Raw genomic sequence first — 25362 nt, forward strand, 5'->3', positions numbered from 1 at the left:
TATCTCAGTACCCAACAAATATGATCAGTCCAGAGAGAGCTGAGTCCAAAAAGATGAGAGAGAGGGAATCTATTGTTTATCTTTTGTTAACAAGAGAGAAATAACAGCTATATTAATAGCTGGGTGAAATGAGCCTTGAGTAACTGAAAAATGTATCATATCTAACATGAGGGGGCCTAAATCTGACCAAAAGTAGCATACAATTCGATTGTCATGCCATCTATGCCTGAGGATTGCCCCTTGTTCATAGATCGTAATCTTAGGGCTAAAAGGTGGCTTGGTCTACTCTCTTGAAAATAGTAATTCTGCCTGGATCTCAGTAATGAATTGAGTTCGGACCTAACCATCATGAGTGTATTGTCTGAGAAACAATGCTGATTATCTATGATTACGAACAGCTGAAGATAAAGAAGTAGAAATGAAAATACAGTCAATTTGCGAATAGGATTTATGAGTAGCAGAAAAGAAAGTGAAAGACTTAGCAGAAGGGTTTAATAAACGCCAACTGTCCACCAACGAGGATGAGGTTACCCATTGCTGAAGTTTGTCAGAACACAAAGCTTGAGAGTGATTCCTTTGGACCAGATCTATCTAGGATATGAGACATTACAGAATTCGTATCTGCACCCAATACAACAACAACTTCTAGAGATAGGTTGACAAAACAGAGAAAAAGTAGGGTCAGGAGTACAAGGGGCATAAACTGAGAGAAATACAATATTCCTATTCTCCACTATTGTTTTTATATGTGTTATTCTACATCTGTATCACAACCTTTCTCTAAAATAGTCATATTTAAAGTCCTCCGCACCAATATTAGGACACCCTTGGTTTTAGTAGCCGAAGATGATTGAGATACCACTTCATAACACTTATTATTACACCTGTGTACATCCTCCTCTTTCAAATGGGATTCTTGAACTAACACTATATTAATCTTTCTTCTTCGCAAAAAATCCAGAAAACCTGTATGTTTGTGAGGGCCATTTAGCCCATTAATATTACAGCTCAGAATATTTAGGTCAGTCATAGGTATCAAACAGAATTACTGCATAAGACAAAATACAAGTTTGAAAATAAAACCAGTTGAGTCTATCATTAAACCACCCCCCACCCTCCCCGTTACCATTCAAAAAAACATAAACACATTCCCATGAGCTATGGCAGATCAAACCAAGAACAAACCTTAATATGATCCGTGGCGTCAACAAAACCTGCACATTACTGAAGCACCAACATTGGCCCCATAGTCACATATTGACTAGTTAAAAAAAGAGAAGAGAGATAAAGAATACAACTAAAACAAATCAAATATCATAATCAGTAAGCGATACTGTATGCACAATGAACTATGGATTAAGAAGTGAGCATTAAAGGGAACAGACACAGTCACCTAACCATTTAGAGCATCTGTTCTCCGATCAGACAGCAAATGTCCAGCTGAAGCTCACTGAGAGTTGGTGGATGAATGGGATCTGAGAAAAACTCTTGCTTCTTCTGGGGAGTGTAGCATTTTAGGTTCACCTTGATTGAGAATGACCTTCAGCGTTGCAGGATAAAGGAGAAAATTCTGGATGCCAGTGTGTCTCATCTCCTTCCTAATTGGCACAAATGCACTTCTTCTTTTTGCGGTGACCGGAGAAAAATCTGGAAAGAAAGACAGCGTTGCTCCGTCGGATGTTTTCACTGGGGCATGAATTCTGGCGGCCTGCAGAATGAGCTCCCTGTCCGTGTACCGCAGCAGTTTAAAGATGAAAACCCGTGGTTTAGCGCGATCTGAGGAGAGCCTTGTGTACACGCGATGCGCTCGCTCCACTTCAATCTCTTTGCCCGCCAGAGACGGGAGCCATGTCGATCTTTTCAAAACGGTTCATGAGCACGTCACGTGACTCTATTTTATATATATTTAAATTATTTGCTTTTTTATTTTATATAAATGTATAATATATAAACATAACATATTTGTCTTATATATATATATACATGCATGTGTTATATATACATAATAATTGTGTCCCTGGAGCACAAAAGCAGTCATGAGTAACACAGGTATATTTGGAGCAATAGACAACAATACATTGTATGAGTCAAAATTATACATTTTTCAAGTAAATATCATGTTCCATGAAGATATTTTGTAGATTTCCTACCATAAATATATCAAAACTTAATTTTTGATTAGTAATATGCATTGCTAAGAACTTCATTTGAACAACTTTAAAGGTGATTTTCTCAGTATTTAGATTTTTTTGCTCCCTCAGATTCCAGATTTCAGCCAAACATACATCAATGGAAAGCTTATTTACTCAGCTTTAAAAAATGTAGCCTTATGACTGGTTTTGTGGTCCAGGGTCACAAATATACACAGTACACGCATATGTTTTGTAAACAAAAACTTTTATTTTGGATGTAATCGCGATTAATCATTTGACAGCACTACTAGAAAACAAGACAAAAATTTGAAGAATTTAGACACTGTTTTTTTTTTCAGTGTATATATAAACACAAGACTGAACATAAACGTGACCGGTTTACTGTATTAAATCTTTATGATGTTTTAATGACGGTCATCTGGTGGGAGTGTGTAGGTTAGTTGTGTGCAGACAGTGTGTGAGCGTCTCCGTTATGTGTGTTTTAGTTCCGGGTGAATGAGTTTGGGGTCCTGGAGGTCATAACGGACGAGATGGAGGAGGAGAGGGGCAAGAAAGCTCACGCCACCACCACATGGAGCGTCCCCACCGCTCAAGAGGGTAAACACACCATCATACGCTCGTGTTTGGGTTTAGAACGGCCCCTTCCCTCTGCTTACAGTTTCTAGCTCTACACAGCATCCCATAGAAGTACATTTCTGTCATTTTCACTTCATTGTGCTCATAAAGTGGTAAAAATGGTTGGATATTATTCTAACTCAGACTGCTTCAGAAATGATTGGTTGTGATCTTCCCACTATTCATGAGATCTATGTCTCACGTTTGCAGAAAAAGGTCTAACAATCCTGACAGATCCCTTACATCCAACCAGACACCTCTTTATGCCTCAGGCAGACGCCTCAGAGCAATTAAAACTCTTCATTAGAAGAATTTCAATTAGGAATCTGCATTTCACTCTTTGTAATTGAAAGGACATTTATGTATAGATGTATTTATGTAAGTTTTTAATGTATGGTATTATTATTGTTGGATGTTGATGAGCTCACCAAGCAAATTCTGAACAACTAGGTTGTTATGGTAATAAATAAATGAATAAGTGGGCTGTAATGAATCGTGAGATTGCAAAGAATATCCATCAGCCATTTTTTATAGAGACAGTGACATAATTTAACGCCAGAGACTGTGAACCAGAAAGAGAAAAGCCTCATTTCCACAGCGATTACAGCTGATCATATTAGTGCAAGTGAACAGATGCAGCCATTCACTATGATACTGTCTCAATACAATCACCTGAATAATGTTCAGCTAAAGGAAAAATACAACAATGAAAGTGGAAACCTGCAATTGTTATTACTCCTGCCTGGTTTAAGACATATTAATGAGTTTTGCTGTTAGAAATAAATGTATTTTGGTTGATTCAGTGATGTTAAATAATATTTTCGACTTGAATAATACTATTTTTCAGTGTATAACTGTGATGGTACAGTATATAAAATAACAGTATATTTAGAAGTTCATCTAAGTAGCTAATAAAAAAAGTTAAGCACATTTTCAAAAACTTTACTTGCTGTTTTTTGTAATTATTTGTCAAATTTAATAGCAAGATACAAAAGAAAAATGTAGATGTAAACTAGCTTACATGTAAAATTACACTTTAATAAACTAAAAAACGGGACCGATTTTATTCACATGAGTATTGAAATAGTACCCTTGCAAGAATACAATGCTATTTCTCTTCCATCTTTATTTGACCCTCTAACTCTAATTCTATTCTAATTCTATTAATAAAAACATTTTTTTGCCCCTTTTAGACGTGCACATTTACTACCTGCTTGTTTTCTTAAAAAAAACTAACACTAGCTTCTCTGTTCTTTCATTTATTTCACTATATTTATTTATACAATTAACAAAAAGCAAAAAAAGGCCTCTAACACTAGCTTGCTCAATTCTTCTATCTGTTTTCTTTTTATTTATATCATTAAAAAAACCTTGCTACGTGTGCTGTGTTTAGCTATCCGAGACTTGTTATAGCACTTGCGTATCTTTGCTCTTTTGTTGATTCTGATTGCTTCTATTGTCCTCATTTGTAAGTCGCTTTGGATAAAAGCATCTGCTAAATGACTAAATGTAAATGTATACTACTTCTAGTATGCTCATCTTGAAATAATTATTACATAAAGGTAATTGGAATGCTTTTAAGTTTAACAAAATGAACCTATAAACTTCTTTTTTGTAAGAGTAGTGACACTGACTGACAGTGGAGCAGATGATATTACTGATGTCCTGCTCATCTGGGAATGAAAGCAGGAACATCTGAAGGTTCAGTAAAACTTGCGTCACTTTTAGAAGTGCCAGGCAACAAGGTTTAGTGGCATTTTAAATCGATCCAGAGACTTACATTTGAAAAGAGCACAGGCTTGTCTGATATTGCAGGTGATGATTGGTTATTGATCGATCGATTATTTAATCCACATTTTTGTTGATTTCCCTCAGCTCGGCCTGAGGGGTCAGTCTCAAAGGAGGAGACGGCGTGGGCCCAGCGTGGTCTGGTGTGTGTCCGCTGTAACAGGAAGGGCTCCGTGGTGGACTTCCTGTCTAACGGGCTTCACTGCAGCGAGCGCTGTCTGCAGCAGGAGCAGCAAGAGTAAGTCCTGCACTGCAGTGCCACTGAGGCTTCACTGTCACCGCTGATCATCCGTAGTGTTACTGATGAGCTGAACAAGTGTTAAATGTGTTGAAAGAGTTCGAGTGTGTGTGTGTCGTCCTGCAGCGTTTGAACCATTCATCAGGGTAACGCATTACAAGTAATAAGAGTTACGCAATCAGATTACTTTTCCAAGTAACTAGTAAAATAATGCATTCCTTTTAAATTTTCAATGAAATACCTGAGTTACTTTTTCAAAAAAGTAATGCAAGTTACTAAATTTATTCACTGACGCCTCTCCTGTCCCCGAGATGAGAGAAATCGGGAGTGAGTTGCAAAGGCACTTCCTCCTGAGGCTTATTCATTTCACTTTTGATGTGAAAGGGCCTTTACAGTTGCCAAAAATATAACCTTCCGAATAAGCAAAATCTGAATAAGCAAACCCAGCCCAACCAGTAACACTAAAGTAATGTCAGATGTTACTTTCCATGAAAAGTCACTAAGTAACACAATTTGTTACTTTTTCGTGGAGTAATGCAATTTTGTAATACATTACTTTTAAAAGTAGCTTTCCCCAGCACTGCACTAAAGTGATCAGATGTGCCGTTTTCACCTGCTGGATCAGAAAACAGCTGAAAAAAATTCATGATATGATAATTGACAACTGTGGAGGAAAATAAGGCTGTAACTTAAATAAAAGAAAATATTTTTTTGTAACTTTCAAGCACAGTTTCTTTGTGTGAACATTTAACTGTTAATTTCAATTGAAAGTGTAGCATAAACCTGATGAACCGAATTAACATAAGACTAAAATGCATTATATTACAGCACTTACACTACTCCTGCTCTAAACACTGTCACTTATTTTATTCTGGTAACACTGTGAAGAAAGGGATTTATGTGAAAGAACAGATGCTAGTGATATTAATGCAGATCTGTCAAAGATTAATTAATGCAAAAGCTTGTATTATACTCTTCCTTTTAATTTGCTATTATTATTATTTTACTTGCTTCCGAAGGAGACTGAGGCTGGTGTTCGGATTTATAAACGTGGCGTGTGTGACCCCCATGAGAGCGTTTCATATTCACCGTCCCTCTCACAGTGTGTGCAGGGTTTCTGAGGGTCTTAAAAGTCTCAATTTGCCCTTTCACAAACGAAGGCCCTTAAAAAGGTCTTAAATCAGAAAGTCTTAAATGCATAAACAATAAATGCATTGCATGCATTGCTAAAAAATAATATCTTTTTCAGTGTTTTTTTTTTTAAATTGTTTTCCCATACAAATATCTAAACATCCTTAATTCAAAATTAAGATATGAAGTCTTGTTTTCTGAGAACACACACACACACACACACAACCCAGTCATATACCCAGTTCTCTATTCTCTGCATCATCATAAATATAAGCTTAAAGCCCTGCAATATGCATATGGAGATATGTACATTGGCAACTTTGATCATTTCAACATATCCTGCAGCCCTATTAGCTCTACAGTCAACAGCAGTTGATCTGGGCAGCAGTTGTTGTGTTTTTGTTTGTGAGCACTGGGAAACATGCTTGCATTGACTAACCTGTCACAATGATTTGAAATAGAAATTAAATTGTGTGTGTTTAGAATGGAATGCAGGTGCGCTGCATACTGACAGATATCATAAAAATAGCATGTTAAACAATATGCAGCATGTAATGATAAACATTTCAAATAGTAATATGCTCAGTTATAGTCACATGAGCTTATTACGGTGATTTCGTTAACATCTTGGAAATGAAACAGTTGTTTAGTTTTTCGGTCTGTTTTTGTGTGAAATCATCCTGACCTTTTTCTTTCTGATCAAATGAGGAAATTGCAGGCAGTATGGCTTCCGGAGCATGTGTTCATAGAAAAGGAAGGTCGGCTTGAGTGCAATGTATTGTTGTAAACACAGTCATGGAAAACTTGTCAGAGAAATTTAGAAACTGTGATATCCAAGCATGGAAAAGACAAGGAAATATTCCTTGTGAATTAAAAATGTCCTGCTTATGTTCTGCTCTAAAATATATTAATATTGGCTACACATTGCTGATAATAACATCCGTTTGTTCCTTACTCAGTCTGACCAATTGAATTGTCTCCATAATTGAGTTTCAGTAATTAGGGGCTAATCACTGAAGGTGCGTAGGGATCTTTTGTATCCGTTATTGTTCTTCTACTTTTTCTTCCGCTCTGAAGTCTATGGCTTCCCACAGACCTGTATGGTAAAAAGTTATGAAATTTGGCACACAGATAGAGGACAGTCTGAACATAAACCACACCAAATTTGGAATCTCTATCTCAAATTCTTTAGCGCCACCACTTTGGCCACTTAAGGTTGCACTTAAGTTTGTGCTAACAACTTTTAAACTATAAGGGCTAGACATCCTCTAATTACTTGGCTCAAGACGGTCTGAATACACCCTATGACATCTTTTTTCCGACATAAAAAATTTTCTGCCGTTTAGAAAGAAAAAAAAAGTAGACTGTATGTTTAATTTCGCGAAAATTGAACCGCATCATCTTCAGTCCATGTCGATTAAAAACCATGGAAGTTGATCAGTCAAACTGTATCTGAATAACACTAATTAATTTGTCGAAGAGCTCACCAAAGTAGACGTGAGGCTATATCTCTGCACTGCTTTAATCTATTCTGTCCAGCACAGTTTCAGCACAGTGCCACCTAGTGGTCAGGAGATATGAAAAATGGCTCTTATAACTTCTGAATGGTTTGGCCAAAAATCATACGGCTGGTCTCTTTTCATTTGGAGCAGCAAGCTGAGTCGAATGCTACCCAATTTTCCCATGTCGGCCATTTAGAATTTTGAAAAGAAAAATTGCTGTTTTATGCATGCATTGGCGTATCGTTACAAAACTTGCTATGCATCTTTGGCACCTTTGGCACCTGAAGAATTTAAAAAGTTCAGTTGCCGCACCAGCTTGCGGCCAAAAATGATAATGAAATTAAAAAAGTGAATAACTTTTGTTCCTTATCTGTCCGTCACTACGAGTTATGTCGTGACAACATTAGGGGATTCACTTGGGAGCAGTGTTAATTTTGTTGACGAAGACGACGACGAAAAATATTCGTCGACGAACCTTTTTTCTGTGACTAAGACGAGACGTTGACGAGCTAAAACTAATATCTGATGATAAAAACTATGACGAAATTTATGCGCGTCTTCGTTAACAAGACGAGACTGGACTAAAATGTTATTTGAGGACTACCGGACATTCAAAATACATCCTATAGGCTAAGTTAACTGTCTTGTCTTTCAAAATGTGCGTCTCTGTCATTGGATGAGGTGCGTTTGCATGGCAGCCGCAGTGGACAGATAGGCTACCAAAACGCGAACTAGCGATCTGAAACAATGGCCTCAGCACCCGAAGGGTTAGGGAGTGGGTGACCAGACGTCCCGTATCAGTGAAGGTGTGATAGGCGGAAACGCGCTGATAGAAGTGCTCTCTCTCGCGCGCGCTCCACTTCTTCAGTTCTCATACAGCGCGCGATCAGTTCTCAGTGCTCAAATACACACACAGCAGTCCAAATGTCTCTCATGTAGAGTATCTCACGGAAATACAGTCCGTTATGGTTTAAGTGAGCTTAAACAGGTGGGTGAAAACTGAATGTATGTCAGTAGGCTATTACATACATACCTTCCATCTTAAATGGACAGCATTCCTAATTATCTGTCATAAATGTTAACCAACAAAAGATGTTAAATAAATGTATACTTGTTAAGTAAACCTACTGTATCTGAAAAATTAGTTTAATTTATATTTCTACCAAAAAATGAAAATTTATTCCAGTTTTTCCAAATTCAATCCTTGATTCAAATTTCTCATAACTAAGCTTAATTGTTTTGGTCTAAAGAGAGAAGTATTGATGACTATTTTTGTTTGAATACTACATATAAAATAGCTACCAAAATAAATGTTGGTAACTGCAGTTTGACTAAAAGTTGACAAAAATGCAATGACTTTTCGTCGACTAAAACTAGACTAAAACTATGATAGACTCAAATGACTAAAATGTGACTAAGACTATTAAGCATTTTCGTCTCAGGATAAAGACTAAGACTAAATCAAAAATGCCTGCCAAAATTAACACTGCTTGGGAGCCCCAATCATCTCTGATTTAAGAGAAAACGGCAATGAATATTGGCTAGTGGATTTTGCATACCTGAGCCGCTCCCCGTGCATACGGGTATAAATAGGTGACAGGTGCATCCACTCATCAGATTTTTGCTTCGGAGCCAAGTGGATGAACTGTGTTATGTATGAATTATGTATGAAGATTCAGGGTGGCTAGGGGGTACGTTGACATTCCCCGAGTGGAGAGTGCGGTTACGGTACACCTGTGCCCGCAAAATGCCGCCACTTGGAGGAATCGTCCTCATCTCCCGTCCAAAGCCTGTAAGCTGACGGCCACTTTCGCGGCCAAAGCTTGCAGTGCTGTGGGCCAAGCCGCCTCTGCTCGAGCACACCAAGCCAAGGCACTAAAATGCATGAGGGTAGTACCAACCCGAGGTTGATGCAGGAGCTGCGCTTGGTGACTGACCTCGCCCTACGGGTGACAAAAGTCACAGTGTGGTCCCTCGGGAAGGCGATGTTCACACTTGTGGCCCAAGAGCGCCATCTATGGCTCAGCCTGGCTGAGATGAGCGATGTCGACAAAGTGGGCTTTCTCAACGCTCACAGGCTGGACTGTTTGGCAACACTGTCGAGGACTGTGCCCAGCAGTTCTCAGCAGTACAGAAGCAGACTGAGACCATCCAACACATCTTGCCCCAGCGTGATGCGCCCTGCTGCGTCCTCCAGAGCTGCTCCGCCCCGTGCTGAATCATCACTTAGGCCGGGGCGTCTTGCAGGATTGTGGTGCCCCCCGTGTCCTGGCCGGCCCCGAAATCGCCCAGGGCAACTGGACTGGCAACCCGAAGTGCTGCTCCTTCCCCCGGATGAGGGTCGGGTGGAGAATCATTTATTCTGTTCCTCTGCTGACTCAAGGGCCAGCGGTAACCACATTGTCAAAGAAAGAGCAATTTCCTTTTTCTCCGGGTTCTCAGGCTCACGGGCTGACAGTGTGCGATGCACTGCCTCCTCACTCTCGCCCACGACGCCCCCGCTTGCCAGCGGCCAAGAGACTGCAGTTGGGAGACGCAATACCTCTCCCCGCATCTCTGGCCAGTCCCTCTGGGGACGCAGGGAGTTCTGCTGTGGTCAATCAGAACGCGATGCCTTCTGCGCTATCCAGCTCGACTCCCCTCCGATGCACCACCACGGGTACATAGATTGTCACTATGCGATTCAGTTCACCAGGCAACCTCCCAAGTTCAGTGGCGTTCTCTAGACTTCGGTGGCAGTCCGAGGCACACTTGTCTTGCACGAGGAGATTGCTCTCCTCCTTGCAAAGGATGCAATCGAGCCGGTCCCTCCAAACGAGAAGAAGCAGGGGTTTTACAGCCCTTACTTCATCGTACCCAAGAAAGGTGGTGGCCTCCGGCCAATCCTGGGTCTGCGAGTCTTGAATCGGGCCCTGCTCAAGCTTCCGTTCAAGATGTTGACGCAGAAGCGCATCAGGTGGTGAACCTGCAAGCACTGCCCTCGGAGGAGGCAGATCCAGCCTTGGCGTAGCTGTGTCCCGTAAGAGCACTGTGTGTATATATACGTGGACTGCACCCGGAGCTTCAGAAGCTCTGAGCAGCTCCTTGTCTGCTACTGAGGTCAGCAGAAAGGGAAAGCTGTCTCCAAGCAGAGGTTGGCTCACTGGATAGTGGATGCCATCGCCTTGGCGTACCAATCCCAAGGCGAGCCGTGCTCCCTGGGGGTGAGGGCTCACTCCACAAGGAGTGTTGCGGCTAGCCATGTGTTGGCGCACGGCGTCTCTCTGGGAGACATCTGTAGAGCTGCGGGCTGGGAGACACAGAACACCTTCGAAAGATTTTACAGTCTCTGCATTGAGCCAGTTTCTTCCTGTGTGTTGGGTAACAGGTAATTGGCGGGAAGAGCTGGCCGGTGTCATGCTTGCTACGCCATTCCCCCTCACCCGGGGATGCGAGCGCATATTTCCTTCTCCAGTACGGCAAACCCTGGTGGAGTTCCTCCAGCACCCCAGGCGGTCAGACTTTTCGTTCTAAAGATTTTTCGTTTAATGATGTGCCAAATGTTCTCTATAGGTGAAAGATCTGGACTGCAGACAGGCCAATTCAGCACCCGGACTCTTCTACTATGAAGCCATGCTGTTGTAATAGCTGAAGTATGTGCCTTTGCATTGTCCTGCTGAAATGCACGTCGTCTGGAGGGGAGCATATGTTACTCTAAAACCTTTATATACCTTTCAGCATTCATAGTGCCTTCCAAAACATGCAAGCTGCTCATACCGTATGCACTTATGCACCCATATACCATCAGAGATGCTGGCTTTTGAACTGAACACTGATGACATGCTGGAAGGTCTCCCTCCTCTTTAGCCCAGAGGACATGGCATCCGTGATTTCCAACAAGAATGTCAAATTTGGACTCGTCTGACCATAGAACACTTTTCCACTTTGAAACAGTCCATTTTAAATGAGCCTTGGCCCACAGGACATGACGGCGCTTCTGGACCATGTTCACATATGGCTTCCTTTTTGCATGATAGAGCTTTAGTTGGCATCTGCAGATGGCACGGTGGATTGTGTTTACCGACAGTGGTTTCTAGAAGTATTCCTGGGCCCATTTAGTAATGTCAATGAGAGAATCATGCCGATGAGTGATGCAGTGTCGTCTGAGGGCCCGAAGACCATGGGCATCCAACAAAAGTATTTGGCCTTGTCCCTTACACACAGAGATTTCTACAGTTTCTGTGAATCTTTTGATGATGTTATGCACTGTAGATGATGAGATTTGCAAAGCCTTTGCAATTTGACGTTGAGGAACGTTGTTTTTAAAGTATTCTACAATCTTTTTATGCACACTTTCACAGATTTCACCATCTTTACTTCTGAGAGACTCTGCCTCTGTAAGACATTCCTTTTATAGCTAATCATGTTACAGACCTGATGTCAGTTAACTTAATTAGTTGCTAGATGTTCTCCCAGCTGAATCTTTTCAAAATGTCTTGCTTTTTCAGCCCTTTGTTGCCCCTGTGCCAACTTGTTTGAGACCTGTAGCAGGAATTAAATTTGAAATGAGCTCATTTAGTGGATAAAAGTGTAACATTTCTCTGTTTAAACATTTGTTATGCTATCTATGTTCTATTGTGAATACAATATTGGCTCATGTGATTTGAAAGTCTTTTAGCTTTCATTTTATTCAAATTTAAAAAATGTCCCAACATGTCCGGAATTCGGGTTGTAGTATCAACAGAATTTCAGATGTTTCTTCTAAAATTCCTTAGGAGAAATAGAAGTAGACACAAATGAGACATGAGAAATATTTGAGAAAATAATAGTTAAAACTGAGAATGTGGTTGAAGAAACAGATTATTTCTTTATTGTTTTACTGCAATCTCTATCAAGACTTCAATATTGAAATAGTTTGTTGCTCAGTGGTTGCTCTTTCTAAGCTCATGTGACTCTTATATATTTCTCATTTTAGTATCAATAGTGTTTCAGATGTGTCTCCTAAAATTCCTTAAGAGAAATTAAAGTAGACACAACTGAGACATGAGAAAGTTCTGAAAGAAAGGAATCCAAAATGACAATGAGAGAGAAAAGTGTGAGAAACATGGGAGATCTCTTTATTGTCTTGCCATAATCTCTTGCAAGACAAGTGACATTCTGTCTCTGTTGTGCTTGGTCCCTTAATTGCTGCTTGCAGCTATATTTGATTCGGTTACTTTTCAGTTTATCACTGTGAAGCTGCTTTGAAACAATTTGTATTGTATTAAGTGCTATAGAAATAAAGATGACTTGATTGATTGTTATCTGGTTGTAAATAAGGCCACTGGTGTGGCAAATGAGAATAACGAAGAAGCTTCCTGTGGATTCGATTGAAAATCTCAAGTTACCAGTGAATGGCATTGAAATCTTGTTTTTTTTCTTGTTGGAAAACTAATCGGTACAATCTATTAATTGCAAGAAACATACATGAAAATCCATCCTGTAATCTCTGTGATTTTCTCTTTTAACCTGTGATCACAATCATCTGAAAAGGTTGTGGTACGTCATGGAGCTTCACTGGTCAGAATGAGCAGGTACACTCATCTCTGTTGTTTGCTAAAGCAGTAAGCCATGAGAGGTCAAGCAGAACAGTGATTTAGTGTCAGGCATGAGGCATGCTAAAGTGAAATTCCCTTAACCATAGTAAATCAGAATAGAGATTGTGTGGCCTCTTGGTTTTGTAAAACAGCAATGTGATGAAAAACACTTTTCAATAAATATATAAAATATACCCAGTCATAATGCTCCTTTCTTTCTTATAGCCAGGGGTAAGTGTTACACAGGTGTGCCTGCGCAACTAAAATAAAAAATGCGCTGTTTAAATAAGTTTAGACTGCTCATGTGCATACTGACATGGTGGACAGCTGTTAATGCACAATTACCACTTTAGATCAACAAAGTGTAATACTTTATGAGATTTCTATTTGAACTGAAAGCATAAATCTAGGCTATCCGCTGCCATTTTCAAAGCACAATGCGAAACTGTAACATTTCATTCGCTCTTCAGTAGCAGCGCATAAACTTGCCGGCAACCCGCCAAAATAAAATCTTGCTGATTTTAAGTTTGAAAATGATGGAAATTCATATTTTTTTAAAAAGTGAATATTACCAATTTATTTTACATTTTACTGTAAAATAAGTGTATTTTTATTTAATACTTTATTTAATTTTTATCTTAAAGTGCCCCTATTATGGATTTTTGAAAATTAGCTATCATGCAGTGTGTAAGTGAATGAAAACATTCTGCAAAGTTTTAAATCTGAAAGTGCACCGTGTATAAAGTTATTGTCTCTCAAAAGAAAGAGTCTACTCTGAGTCATTGAAACAAGTCTTTTTTTAAAACGAATCCCAAGCTGTTTCATTTTGACGTCAACATGAAACATTAGCATATTGCCCGCCCACTTGTTGCATGCACAGACCTGGGAAAACTTGATTTTTGCGTTGGTCTGAATGAAAATGCACATTCATTCTTTGCCACTAGGTGCCGCTTTTGGAGCAGTAAAAGCGCACAAACCCTGCTTTAAATGAAATCGACCAATCACCGCAGATTAGCGTCACGCAAAGGAGGGGTTTGGAAAAATTAATCATTGAACGAATACGTTTGGGAGTCGTTGAACAAATAAGGTAAAAATAAATGCAGATTATAAGAAAATGAATGTGTTTTTTGACCTTGCATGCATGTCAACCTGTTGTTGAAGACTCCCAAAACCAAAATATGAACCTTTCATTACCCATAATCGGGGCACTTTTAAATATAATATTATCACACTTCATTATTTAGTTTATTATTTTATTTAAAAACTGAATACATAAATTGCTATAATATTTTCATCACTATTATTAATTTATCTTTTATATATCCTAGTTATATTTAATGGGTCACACTATGTGCAGTGTGAGCACCAAACCAAATCTCCAGGTGCTCTCATGAGAATGTGCACCCCTGAATATAATATCTATCTTAAACACAATTTGGTTTACCACTAGTCATCAACATTTCATGAGAAGATACAGGATTTTTGCATTTTTAGAGTCTTAATTTAATTATTGTTGCAAATCAAGTCTAAAATGGCTTCATCGTTAAAAATGGATCGAAAATGATGCACACATCAATAATGTTTCACACATAATGTGATGTTTACTAGCAAAAGTGTTTATGAATTAATAGTTGTCACAGATTTATATTAATTATACAGAAAAATTATTTAAAAAAAATTTTACAGACACAAAAATGACTAAACATAGATATGTTGTGGTGAAGCTGGCGGTGCAGTTGCTGGCAAACAATCAGAACACTTCTATACTGTTAAGAAAGAGGCCACAGGATGTTGTGAAAGGGGTCTTCCTGTCTCACACAGACTTAACCTGTACCATGCAAACCCAGAAAAAGAGTGACTTCATTAAAACAGACAACTCTGTGAGACATAAGGGTAGTTGACGTATCAATGTGTCCTATGGTGTGACAGCAAAAATGTAAAACAAATAAAATAAATAAAATCCTCTAACATTGAAGATAAACCTCTTTCATGCTATTTGTAACTCTAAGAATGAAGATACATTTTCTCATGTTATTCGTATGTTATCTTTTTCTACATTTTTGCTATGTCACATCATAGGACACAGTCCAATTTTTATTTGTCACCTTTATGTTACATTGTTAAGCACTTTGGATAGCTTTGCTATGTTTAAATGTGCTATATAAATCAAATTTACTTACTTTAAAATGGTAAGTAATATCAGGCTGATGTTGTAACAGAATCTCATTGTCAAAGCATGTAAATAAAAGCACGTATAATGTCTTGCTATGGTGCAGAGAGCTGAAGAGAGAAGGCTCCAGAACAAACGGAGAGGCGCTCGGGAAGAAGAGATCCCGTCTGACCGAGAGACTCACTGAAGACATGGACAGCTCGATGGAGATCGCCGAGGAGGACGATGAAGACTACGTCAGTCTACTTACTTTTACTCTTCATCTTTTGTTTTCAGATTCCTCTCGACAGTTTTATGAGCAGTGACGTGAAGAAAGAATGAGGTCATTGAGGCATGATTTGACGGCCCCTAAAATGAAACGTCATTATTTTCTGGTTGCAGCCTCAAAAGACTTTGCAACAGTGTTACAGGTGTAAACATTTACCTTTTTAAACACTGTTTGTGGTACCTGTACACAAAACTCAAAACTGCATTTGGCCATGAAGTAGAGTAAACAGGGATTTTATTTTTTACAATTTCAAACAGTGAAACATTCTTTATCAGGTTTCAAAAGGATTTTAAAAATCCATTTCTTCAGCATAATTCGTTTTCGCCTTGTTTTCCCATAAAACAATATCCAAACAGCCTTAAAACGAAATTTGCTCTTGAAGCTAAAGATGTTGCATAAGATATTGACTTGTTTTCAGAGAATATATTATTAAGTCTCACCTGTTTAAAACTAGAAAACCAGATTACAGGACAGTAGTTTGCACATTTATACTAATCTGCTGCTTTCAAAATGTGAAAAGTTTTATTTTTGGCACCTTTATATTGCATATATTCCATTTATATACCATATAGCATTTATTTAGCTTGCATATTTTTTAAAGGAGAGCATTGGGTCTAATGTGGAATATCCTGTTAATAATAATCAGCAGATGAGTGGTTATCAAAATCGTTGCTAGTTTCAGCTCTAATACAGTGCGATGTTTATTATGTCAGAGACTTTCGGAGCTGATTACGCCAGAGCATGTGTTTGCTTCCTGACAGGTGAGATCACACACAAACTGATCTCATAGAGTAGATCTCATATGAAAAAGATGTCAGGATAAACTGGTTGTTTGTGTTCTGGAAGCCACTGCAGATTTGACATTAGATTCCTGTTTTGATGCGTGTGTGTGTGTGTGTGTAAAACAGGAAGAGAAAGAGAGCAGGCGACCGGCACGTGGGGCGACGAGAGGCCGCAGGAAACGCAGAGGAGACGCAGCGCTGCTCAGATACAGTGAGACACACACTAACTCACTCACTTATGGGCAGCAGATGGCTGTGACACCTGTCTGACACTCTATGACACCTGTGACTGTTTCCCATGATGCAGCGGTTCCGTATGGAGGCAAGAAGAAGGCGTGGTGTTGGGCCTCGTACCTGGAGCAGGAGAGAGCCGTCGCTGCCCCCAGTAAACTCTTCAAAGAGGTGAGACAACACGTGCTAGCGTTCACTGACACTGTTATGAAAGAACATAACCTTTGATTCCACTTACATACATACATACATGAATATCTAGTGATGCACCAGCGTAGAGTTTTTGATTATTATATTGTTTAGGGCTGTCAAGCGATTAAAAATTTTAATCTAATTAATTACGCGATGTGATGATAACTTAATCTAATTACGTATCTAATATCTAATCTAATTAAAATTTGGCTGAGAAATTACCCCCAAAAGATCATTATTGTGTTAAATGGGAAAAGGATCAAACAGACATTAAAGGGGTCATATGATGCGATTTCAAGTTTTCCTTTCTCTTTGGAGTGTTACAAGCTGTTTGTGCATAGATAAGATCCCTGAAGTTGCAAAGACTTAAGTCTCAAAACCAAAGGGATATTCTTTATAAAAGTTAAGACTCTGCCACGCCCTCCTAAAACGGCTCATTCAAACACGCACCACATGTCTACGTCACGGTGTGGTGAGGTTTGCAAACTACCGCCCAAATGTATACGCAATGAAAGAAGGCGGAGCTAATATTCAGGCTGTAATATTGTTGCTGCCACCGGCGTCATGTCCTGGAGACGCTGCGTTTCATTGTGAAAGCGAAACTACTTTGCTTGGAATCACAACTACAAATCAGTGGTTAAGTTGTATTTACAACACTGTTCCAGAACAGTACAACGCAAATATTAGAGTGTGTGCAGCGCATTTTACGGAGGACTATTTCCTGAACCTGGAAGAGTAGCCTACAATGCTGGCTGCTCAAAGGCTGTTTCTATAAAGAGGGACAATTCCAACGTCACAAGGACAGTCTGGCGCTTCTGACTCACAGCCTGTAAGTATGTTTCTGCTACTGACGATTCAAACGCGAGTTTTGAACAGTGTAGAGTAACTCTTGTTGTTTGTCGTTTCTCCGATCACAAATGCAGACAAGGTTATGTTTATGTAGCGCGATGCAACACGACGTGTAATAATTATAATCAGTAATTATGTCCCCACTGGATGCAACAAATGGCTTGTTTATAAATGGGTCGTCGCGCCGGGACACGGCATCAGAATATAGTAAGGGGGCGTAACATATTCGTCGCTTGAGGTATTTGGCTAATAACAACGCACTGGATAGCTGGCCAATCAGAGCACGACTCGCTTCTCAGAACGATGAGCTTTGAAAAAATCGATGCGTTTTAGAAAGCCGGGGCATAGAGGAGTAACAATAATGTACAGTATGTGGAAAATAATGTGTTTTTTTTACTTTAAACCACATAAACACATTGCATTACACCAAATACACCAAATATTGTTCTTTTTAACAACGTCATATGACCGCTTTATAAAAAGAAGCTTTAGAAATAAGTATGTTATTTGATTCAACATGGAATTTAGGCAACAATGGCCTTCATTTTATTTCAGAAGCTGCATCTGAAGTGATATTTGGAAATATTTACAGACCATTTACTGCAGCTCCAAAACAGTTTGGCTACCAACACTAAATATGGTCTTTTATGATTTGCAAAAGAAAGAAAGCCATACAGGTTTGAAATGACAGGAGTGAGGAGGAAATTATGACAGAATTAAAATTTTTGGGTGAACTATCCCCCTTTTTTTGTTTTTTTTAATTGATATGGAAATATGATTTCTTTAACAAAATAATACTTTAAATAATAAACTAAAACTGCCAGCAGGTGGTGGTTGGGTCTTGATTAATGAGTAAGTTGAACAGCTGATTCATTCAGGAATGAAGTAAATGACTCTCTTTATCAATGGGCCTTTGGAGTTTTATTCACCCAATTCATTCAAAACCAGGATTCATTTAGAACCAAAACACCATTGTTTGCTACTTAGAGACACACAACAGTTCTGCTGTGGCTTTATAGGTCATATTTTCATTGGCAAAATTTAGCAAAAACAGACAATATTGTGTCTAAAATATAACACAATAGTAACTTATTTATTGCATTAACTGTTGTATAAAATCAATGTCACATTTGCACTCGCAAATCACTTACAGAGATGCAAAACACTGTCTAATATTAACAATACTTGAAGTAACTGGATCCTAATATCCATCTGTGTATATCTGCAAGGCTGAATAACAGTTAAATGTATCTTTCCACATAATTACAGATATTCGTGTTGATGCATCTTTTTCAGTTTGTTGCACATCTGTGTTCCTGAATGATCGGTGATTTTGAACAAATTGCCTGAGTGAATGATTCAATGACTCACTCATGCCATGTAACTTGCAGAAATAGTCACTGTAAATGTTATTATGATGTTGGCCATAACTGTACATCAAGTGGCTGACAATGGCTTTTGTCAATACAGATACAAAGCAGGTTTACAAATACAGATTTCATGCCAGCAAATGAAGCCACAAGAACACTGTACAAAAGCTGCTTTACTAAAACAGGCTATATTTATGAAAAAAAAATGTACATTCTATCAAAATGACCAATTACTGGCAATTTTTCTGTCTCGCTGATATATCATATGAAACATCATATTGGTTATTGGCTGTAACATAAAACACTTTTTTAAATAGGATTTCTTAAGAAGTCTTAATTCAGCCTTCCACAAATTAAATCGGAACAGAAAGTCTTAATTAAATGCTGCATGCACTACTAAAAATGAATATCTCCCTCAGTATTGTTGTCTTGTTTTTGTTAATGCAAATATGATTAGCTAAGTTTTGCGGTCATCAATGCACCATTATTAAAGCCCAAAAAACCATGTCTTAGCCCGTTTTGTGCCTGTGTTGTTGGTCGATTACTCTCATTGTCAGTAGATCACTTCTCACTCCCGCCGGCTCTTTTATAGGATTGCACTCTCACGCTAATTTACCCTGTTTATTAAATCTGGCCCATGAAGTCTTGTTTTCTAAAAAATTGAAGAAAATGAAGTGAGTTTATGTTTAAAACATGAACAAATATCTGCCATGTGGGAATGAACACTAGTTTTCCCTTTGAATTAAGCAGATTCTTCTGGGCCAATTGGCAGATATCTGTTCTTGTTTTATTCATAAACACACTTTGTTTTGGTCATTTTCACAGAAAGCAAGACTGCTTATCTCATTTTTTTCTCCAGTAAATGTATCTTAATTTGATGTATCTTTAGACATTTGCACTGGAAGACGAGACACAAATACTGAGGAACAGCACATTTTTGCGACAAAAATGAATGAAGATTGATTGAGAGTTGTATTTTAAAACTTTGAAGTGTTGCTAATACACATTCTCTACATTTAGAGACCATATTGACATATTGTTCCCTTCAATTTATTCCTTAAATTTCCTGTACTTCGTCTTCAAATGTCTCAAATTTACCTGTAATGTGCAGTTTTCACAAATCTTGTTTTTCTTTTGTCATCATGGAGTATGAAGTGTAAACTGGTGTGAAACAATTCTACATATTTTTAGCATAAGGGTGCAACAAAATGTAAAAAAGAAAAAAAAGAAGGGTTCTGAATATTTTCTGAATACACTGTAACAGAATTACTAGTCACCTGTAGTAGCGAACATCTGTGTGGTGCATCTTGAGCTGTGTGAGGAGTGTATAACTTGTGTGTGTGTGCTTGTTTATGCTACACAGGACAGTAAAACCTGACATTTTTGACATTGTGAGGCCGGTCTCCTCAGTAAATGATGTTTATCTGAAAGTGTAACAAACAGGTTTTCTGTAAGGGGTAGGTTTAGGGTTAGGGTGGGTTATGGGATAAAAAATATTGTTTGGTCATTATGAAAGTAACAGAAGTCTATGGAAAATCCCCACAATTGTGTGTGTGTGTGTGTGTGTGTGTGCGCAGTATCAGTCATTTCCACAGTGTAAGAATGGCTTCAGGGTTGGCATGAGACTGGAGGGTATCGACCCTGAACACCCGTCCATGTACTGCGTCCTTACCATCGCTGAGGTAACAACCAAAACACTAATATTATCTAAATATGAGTTGTAATATGATATTTTACCGTTATGTTGCTTTACATGATCACTTTTGTCCATCTTTTGGCTGACTCGCACATATTTGCAGGTATTAGGACATCGAATCAGACTGCATTTTGATAAGTATTCAGACTGCTATGACTTCTGGGTAAATTCCAACTCTCCTGATATTCACCCAGTGGGATGGTGTGAGAAAACCGGACACAAGTTGCATCCACCGAAAGGCAAGAGATACTAGTCTTTCACAGAACACCCAGAATTCAATTCAAGCAGCCATACTCTAGTCTTGGTTGTAAAATTCTACTTTGTTTTTTCACTTCGAGTGTAGCAGTATGTGCTATTGTTCCTCATGTGGCCTGTGTGGATTTTGTGTTTCTGTAGGGATGAAGGATGAAGAGTTTAGCTGGTCCTCCTATATCAAACTAAATAAAATACAGACAGCACCCAAAGCCCTGTTTCAGAACCAGAACATGGTGAGAGAGAGCATCGCGTGACCCCACATGAAGCCATAGGAAATGTGTCCCATTTTCCCCTAGATGGCACTGTTTCACTTCAAGTAATGAAGCACTTAAACTAGACCAAGGACGTCCACAGCACATTTAACCTGTGTTTAAACACTTCACAGTAGTAGGACATAGATACAAGTGAAGCAGATAATGTATATAAAACTTGATTTGATTTTAGCATCAGGGTTGTATTGCATTATGAAATGCTAAGATATCATTGGTTGATCTAGTAATTCAGGAGCGAGTTATTCAGACTGAATGTATATGCTGTGTTTTTCAGACCGTGACGCCGTCAGGGTTTAGGGTCGGTATGAAGCTGGAGGCCATCGATAAGAAGAATCCCTCATTCATTTGTGTCGCCACGATTACAGACATGGTGGATAGTCGATTCCTGGTGCACTTTGACAACTGGGATGAAAGTTATGACTACTGGTAAATTCCCATCGTCGAATTCATGTTTTTGTGCTATGCTCCTGCTGTGACTGCATTTTACGAAGACTTTCTATAAGGTTTTTGTATCAATGCATGCAGTAACTTTGCTAACAAGCCAAATGCACAAAAACGTGTAAGAATGTGTTAAAATGTATGAAAAGTGATTTTTACTCACTAATTCTAAAGCACAACATTAGTTCAACTCTGATGGTTTGGAAGTCATATCATTGAAATTCTGTTAGTATCACTCGGTTTTACTCTTAATTTCACCACATAATCACCACACAGTTATACAACATTATTTAATATTTCTTACTTGTCTTTAAAAAACGAATCACTATAATAAAGTTCACTTTTGAACTAAGGGGGAACATATGCATATACATGAACAATACAATACTGAAAAAGTATAGAGGAACTCTCATTTGTGAACAACATAAAATCATATATTTATGGGCTTTTTATGCCTTTATTGTGAGAAGATAGTCGGTGCCGACATGAAATCAATATTTTAATTTGAATCAATGCATTATTTGGGTAGAGTGGCATTTTTTTTGTTCTATTTAACTCCTGCAAACATACAAATTGGCCGAAATGCTGATGAAATTGATGAAACTGAGCAGGCTTAAATCTATCAAATGACTAAGTTGAGTATCTTGTTAATTATATCAGTCATAAGTCATGAGGACACAAATGAGGCAGGTTCTCGTTCTTACGAGTGACCCAGTTATCATTCTGTGCTCATCATCCATTCTGTGCTGAATGTGTGTCTTTGTATATGTGTGTGTGTGTGTGTAGAGCAGGCAGAATGCTTTTAACTGCTCATCAATTACTCAGGAGGAGGAGGATAGTAGCTCAGTGAACGGCACACGCTCTGTGTCTTCAGCTCAGATCACACAATCACATCTGACAGCTCTGTGCACTGAGCCGAAGAAGAGCACGTCTTCTCCAGCCGTTATTATGGTCCCACAGCGCTTCCCGAACATTTGTTTCACTTTATTCAAACAAATCATTTCAGAAGATCAGGAGAACTGGTGCCTGTTTCAGCACATAATTCTGTTTAGTCATCATCTTACCATCAGAAACCGCTTCAGATGTTGTTGGTTATGAGCAATCTGGGGTTGGTCAGCTTGACTCTAGAACTGCAGGAGATTGTTAGATCACTCATTCTCAGCTAGTAGAGACCCAACACAGCACCTCAAATATTTATGCTTCCAAAAAAATCAGAATGTCCTTAAAATCCAATATTGAAATGTATTAGCATTATCTGCCAGAACTGAACAAAATACAGCATTTTTGAGCATTTGGTTGAATCTTGATGCTTTCATGTTTTTGGAAGACAATAAACCACAGGAAATTAAGGGCCAGATTTACTAACAGCTTTCACCAGCGCAGATTAACAATAAAATGAATCACACAACACAATTTACTAATGTTTGCACTAGTCAGATTACTAGTATTTGTGCCATTATTTAACGGCCAAAAAAGCAAGTCTTAAAGCAAGTGGTAATTTGCACTGTAGGTTGGGAAGGTCATTATGGAAATGAGATGTTGCGTGTGTGTTCTTTAATCTGCGCATTGTTAGTCAGTCACACGCAGACGTTTCCCCTCCCATCTGTGCTGTTTTGCCCTGTTTAGAAAATTTGTCCCTAAGTAATTATGATGCCTATAATTAATGTAGATCGTAAAATGACAAGAGATAAATTCTTCTTCTGTTTTAAAAGTTGATGGGTTTTTGTTGCTATCTTAACTGCACATAATTATTTGGTTATGATTTATCAGAATTGTTTTCCCTTCTGTCTGTGACTGTCAAAAAAGTTAGCTGTGACCCACTAGCGCAGATGAAATGCAAAACTGTGTTCAATTGTGTATTTCATTGTATTTTAATGCATGCGATGTCTGTCCCAAGCAAAGTAAGAATTTGTACTTTGGATTCAGGCTTTTTTTAAACAGTGCACGAAATGCATTGAATTGCATTTGTGTGTTTCTTCTTTTCTGCAGGTGTGATGCAACAAGTCCTTATATCCATCCGGTTGGCTGGTGTCAAGAGAACGGCAGGACCCTCACCACCCCTCCAGGTGATGCAACATGTCAAGACACATCTCTAGTCTTTTTTTTTTTTTTTTAAAGGGCTAGTTCACCCAAAAATGATAATTCTGTCATCATTTACTCACCCTTAAGTAGTTCCCAACCTGTATGAATGTGTTTGTTCTGCTGAACACAGAGGAAGATATTCTGAAGAATGTGGGAAACAGAGCAGTTCTGGGGCACCATTGACTTCCATAGTATTTTTTTTTTCCTACTATGGAAGTCAATGGTGCCCCAAAACAGCCTGGTTACAAACTTTCTTCAAAATATCTTCCTCTGTGTTCAGCAGAACAAAGAAATTCATACAGGCTGGGAACTACTTGAAGATGAGTAAATGATGACACAATTTTCATTTTTGGGTGAACTATCCTTTAAATGTAATGTAACTGAACCAAATGAAGTGAATTTATGCTTCAAACAAGAACAAATATCTGCCAATGGGCTATAAAAAACCTACTTTGTTAAACCTACTGGCAAATATTTTATAAATCACCTCATTAATTAATTTAACTTTGCAAGTTGTATTTTTAAGCTTTGAAGTCTTGCTAAAATCATTATGAGCTGCTTAGACATTACATTTAGAGACCATGGTGAGGATTGTGTTCCCTTTAATTTATTCCTTAAATTTTCTGTAATTGTTCTTAAAAGGGTCTTTAAATTGTCTTAAATTTACATTCGTAAAACTTGGATAAACCCTGTTGTAGTTTACATTATTTCTGATTTATGTCATTCCTAATGTTTCATGGGACGGGACAAGTAGTTAATTCTCTCGTAAAAGATGTCCCTTCCTTTCTTTCTTTCTTTTTCTTTCTTTCTTTCTTTCTTCAGATGTTTCATGTCGTGTCTCTATCACCTTAGTTCAATATGTAGCGAACCGGCCACAAAGTCCACCCAAAATGATCTCATAATACAGTATAAAAACCAGTGAGCTCTGTTTTCATCAGTCCCTCAAACCTCACTCTCCATGTGCTGTAGAATACCCTGATGTGACGAACTTCTCCTGGGAGAAATACTTGGCAGAGACCAACACATTACCAGCTCCTGCTCGAGCCTTCAAAGTGGTGAGTGCATGTTTTTATCGCCAAACATCTCCAGCCCCTGTGAGAGACCCGAGGCACTGAGGACATCTGCCTCTCTCTCTCTGCAGAAACCTCCTCACAGTTTCCAGCCCAATTTGAAGTTGGAGGTGGTCGACAAGAGGAATCCTGCTCTGATCCGAGTGGCCACAGTGGTTGATACGGATGACCATCGACTGCGGGTGAGAAACTATATTTTGCACACCTAATGCTGGCTCAGTGTGAATTTCCATGTTGGTCTAGCGGGGTCAGCTGGCTGACCTTGTTTTACATTTTAAAGCCTCACACGTGAAACAAAAGTCAGAAAAATCACATTTTTTTAAATAGAACAATTTATTGAACACGTAGACAAAATATAAAGAAAAAGTGTGCTTTGTGTTGGTATATCGAGGGTGACCACATGGTTATTTCTCTTTCAGAATAATGATTTTGTGAGGCAATGCAGGGCATGTGTGAGAGAGATAAAGATATTAGACTATAGAAATAATGATGGAGATTGAATGATAATGAAGGGATAATGCACTGCTAGCTGTGCATTGAGCAATTTTAATGCACAATGTGGAGGCAAAGAACCACCTGATGTGAAGCGGAGCACATTAAAGTTGTTTAATGCTAGTCACTTATACCATGGTCATTTGCCAGTATTGACGAGTTAAAGCTGTTAATGATGTTTGCAGAGAAAATCGCCTTTAAAGTTGTTCAAAT

At 38.6% G+C, this 25362-nt stretch overlaps 1 protein-coding gene across 1 annotated transcript in view; it reads left to right on the forward strand.

Annotated features, from left to right (window-relative positions):
* Nucleotides 1-25362, forward strand: part of l3mbtl3 (L3MBTL histone methyl-lysine binding protein 3) — a 64350-nt gene that overhangs the window by 3399 nt on the left and 35589 nt on the right. The window contains exons 3-14 of the mRNA XM_079433825.1: nt 2639-2750; nt 4644-4794; nt 15259-15388; nt 16329-16413; nt 16510-16604; nt 20422-20526; nt 20644-20779; nt 20937-21028; nt 21342-21493; nt 23495-23571; nt 24557-24642; nt 24729-24839. Of these exons, the coding sequence (XP_079289951.1) occupies nt 2639-2750; nt 4644-4794; nt 15259-15388; nt 16329-16413; nt 16510-16604; nt 20422-20526; nt 20644-20779; nt 20937-21028; nt 21342-21493; nt 23495-23571; nt 24557-24642; nt 24729-24839 (1332 nt within the window). The remainder of the gene's footprint in view (nt 1-2638; nt 2751-4643; nt 4795-15258; nt 15389-16328; nt 16414-16509; nt 16605-20421; nt 20527-20643; nt 20780-20936; nt 21029-21341; nt 21494-23494; nt 23572-24556; nt 24643-24728; nt 24840-25362) is intronic.

This window comes from Barbus barbus (genome assembly GCF_936440315.1).
Source record: "Barbus barbus genome assembly, chromosome: 14".
Lineage (NCBI taxonomy): Eukaryota > Metazoa > Chordata > Actinopteri > Cypriniformes > Cyprinidae > Barbus > Barbus barbus.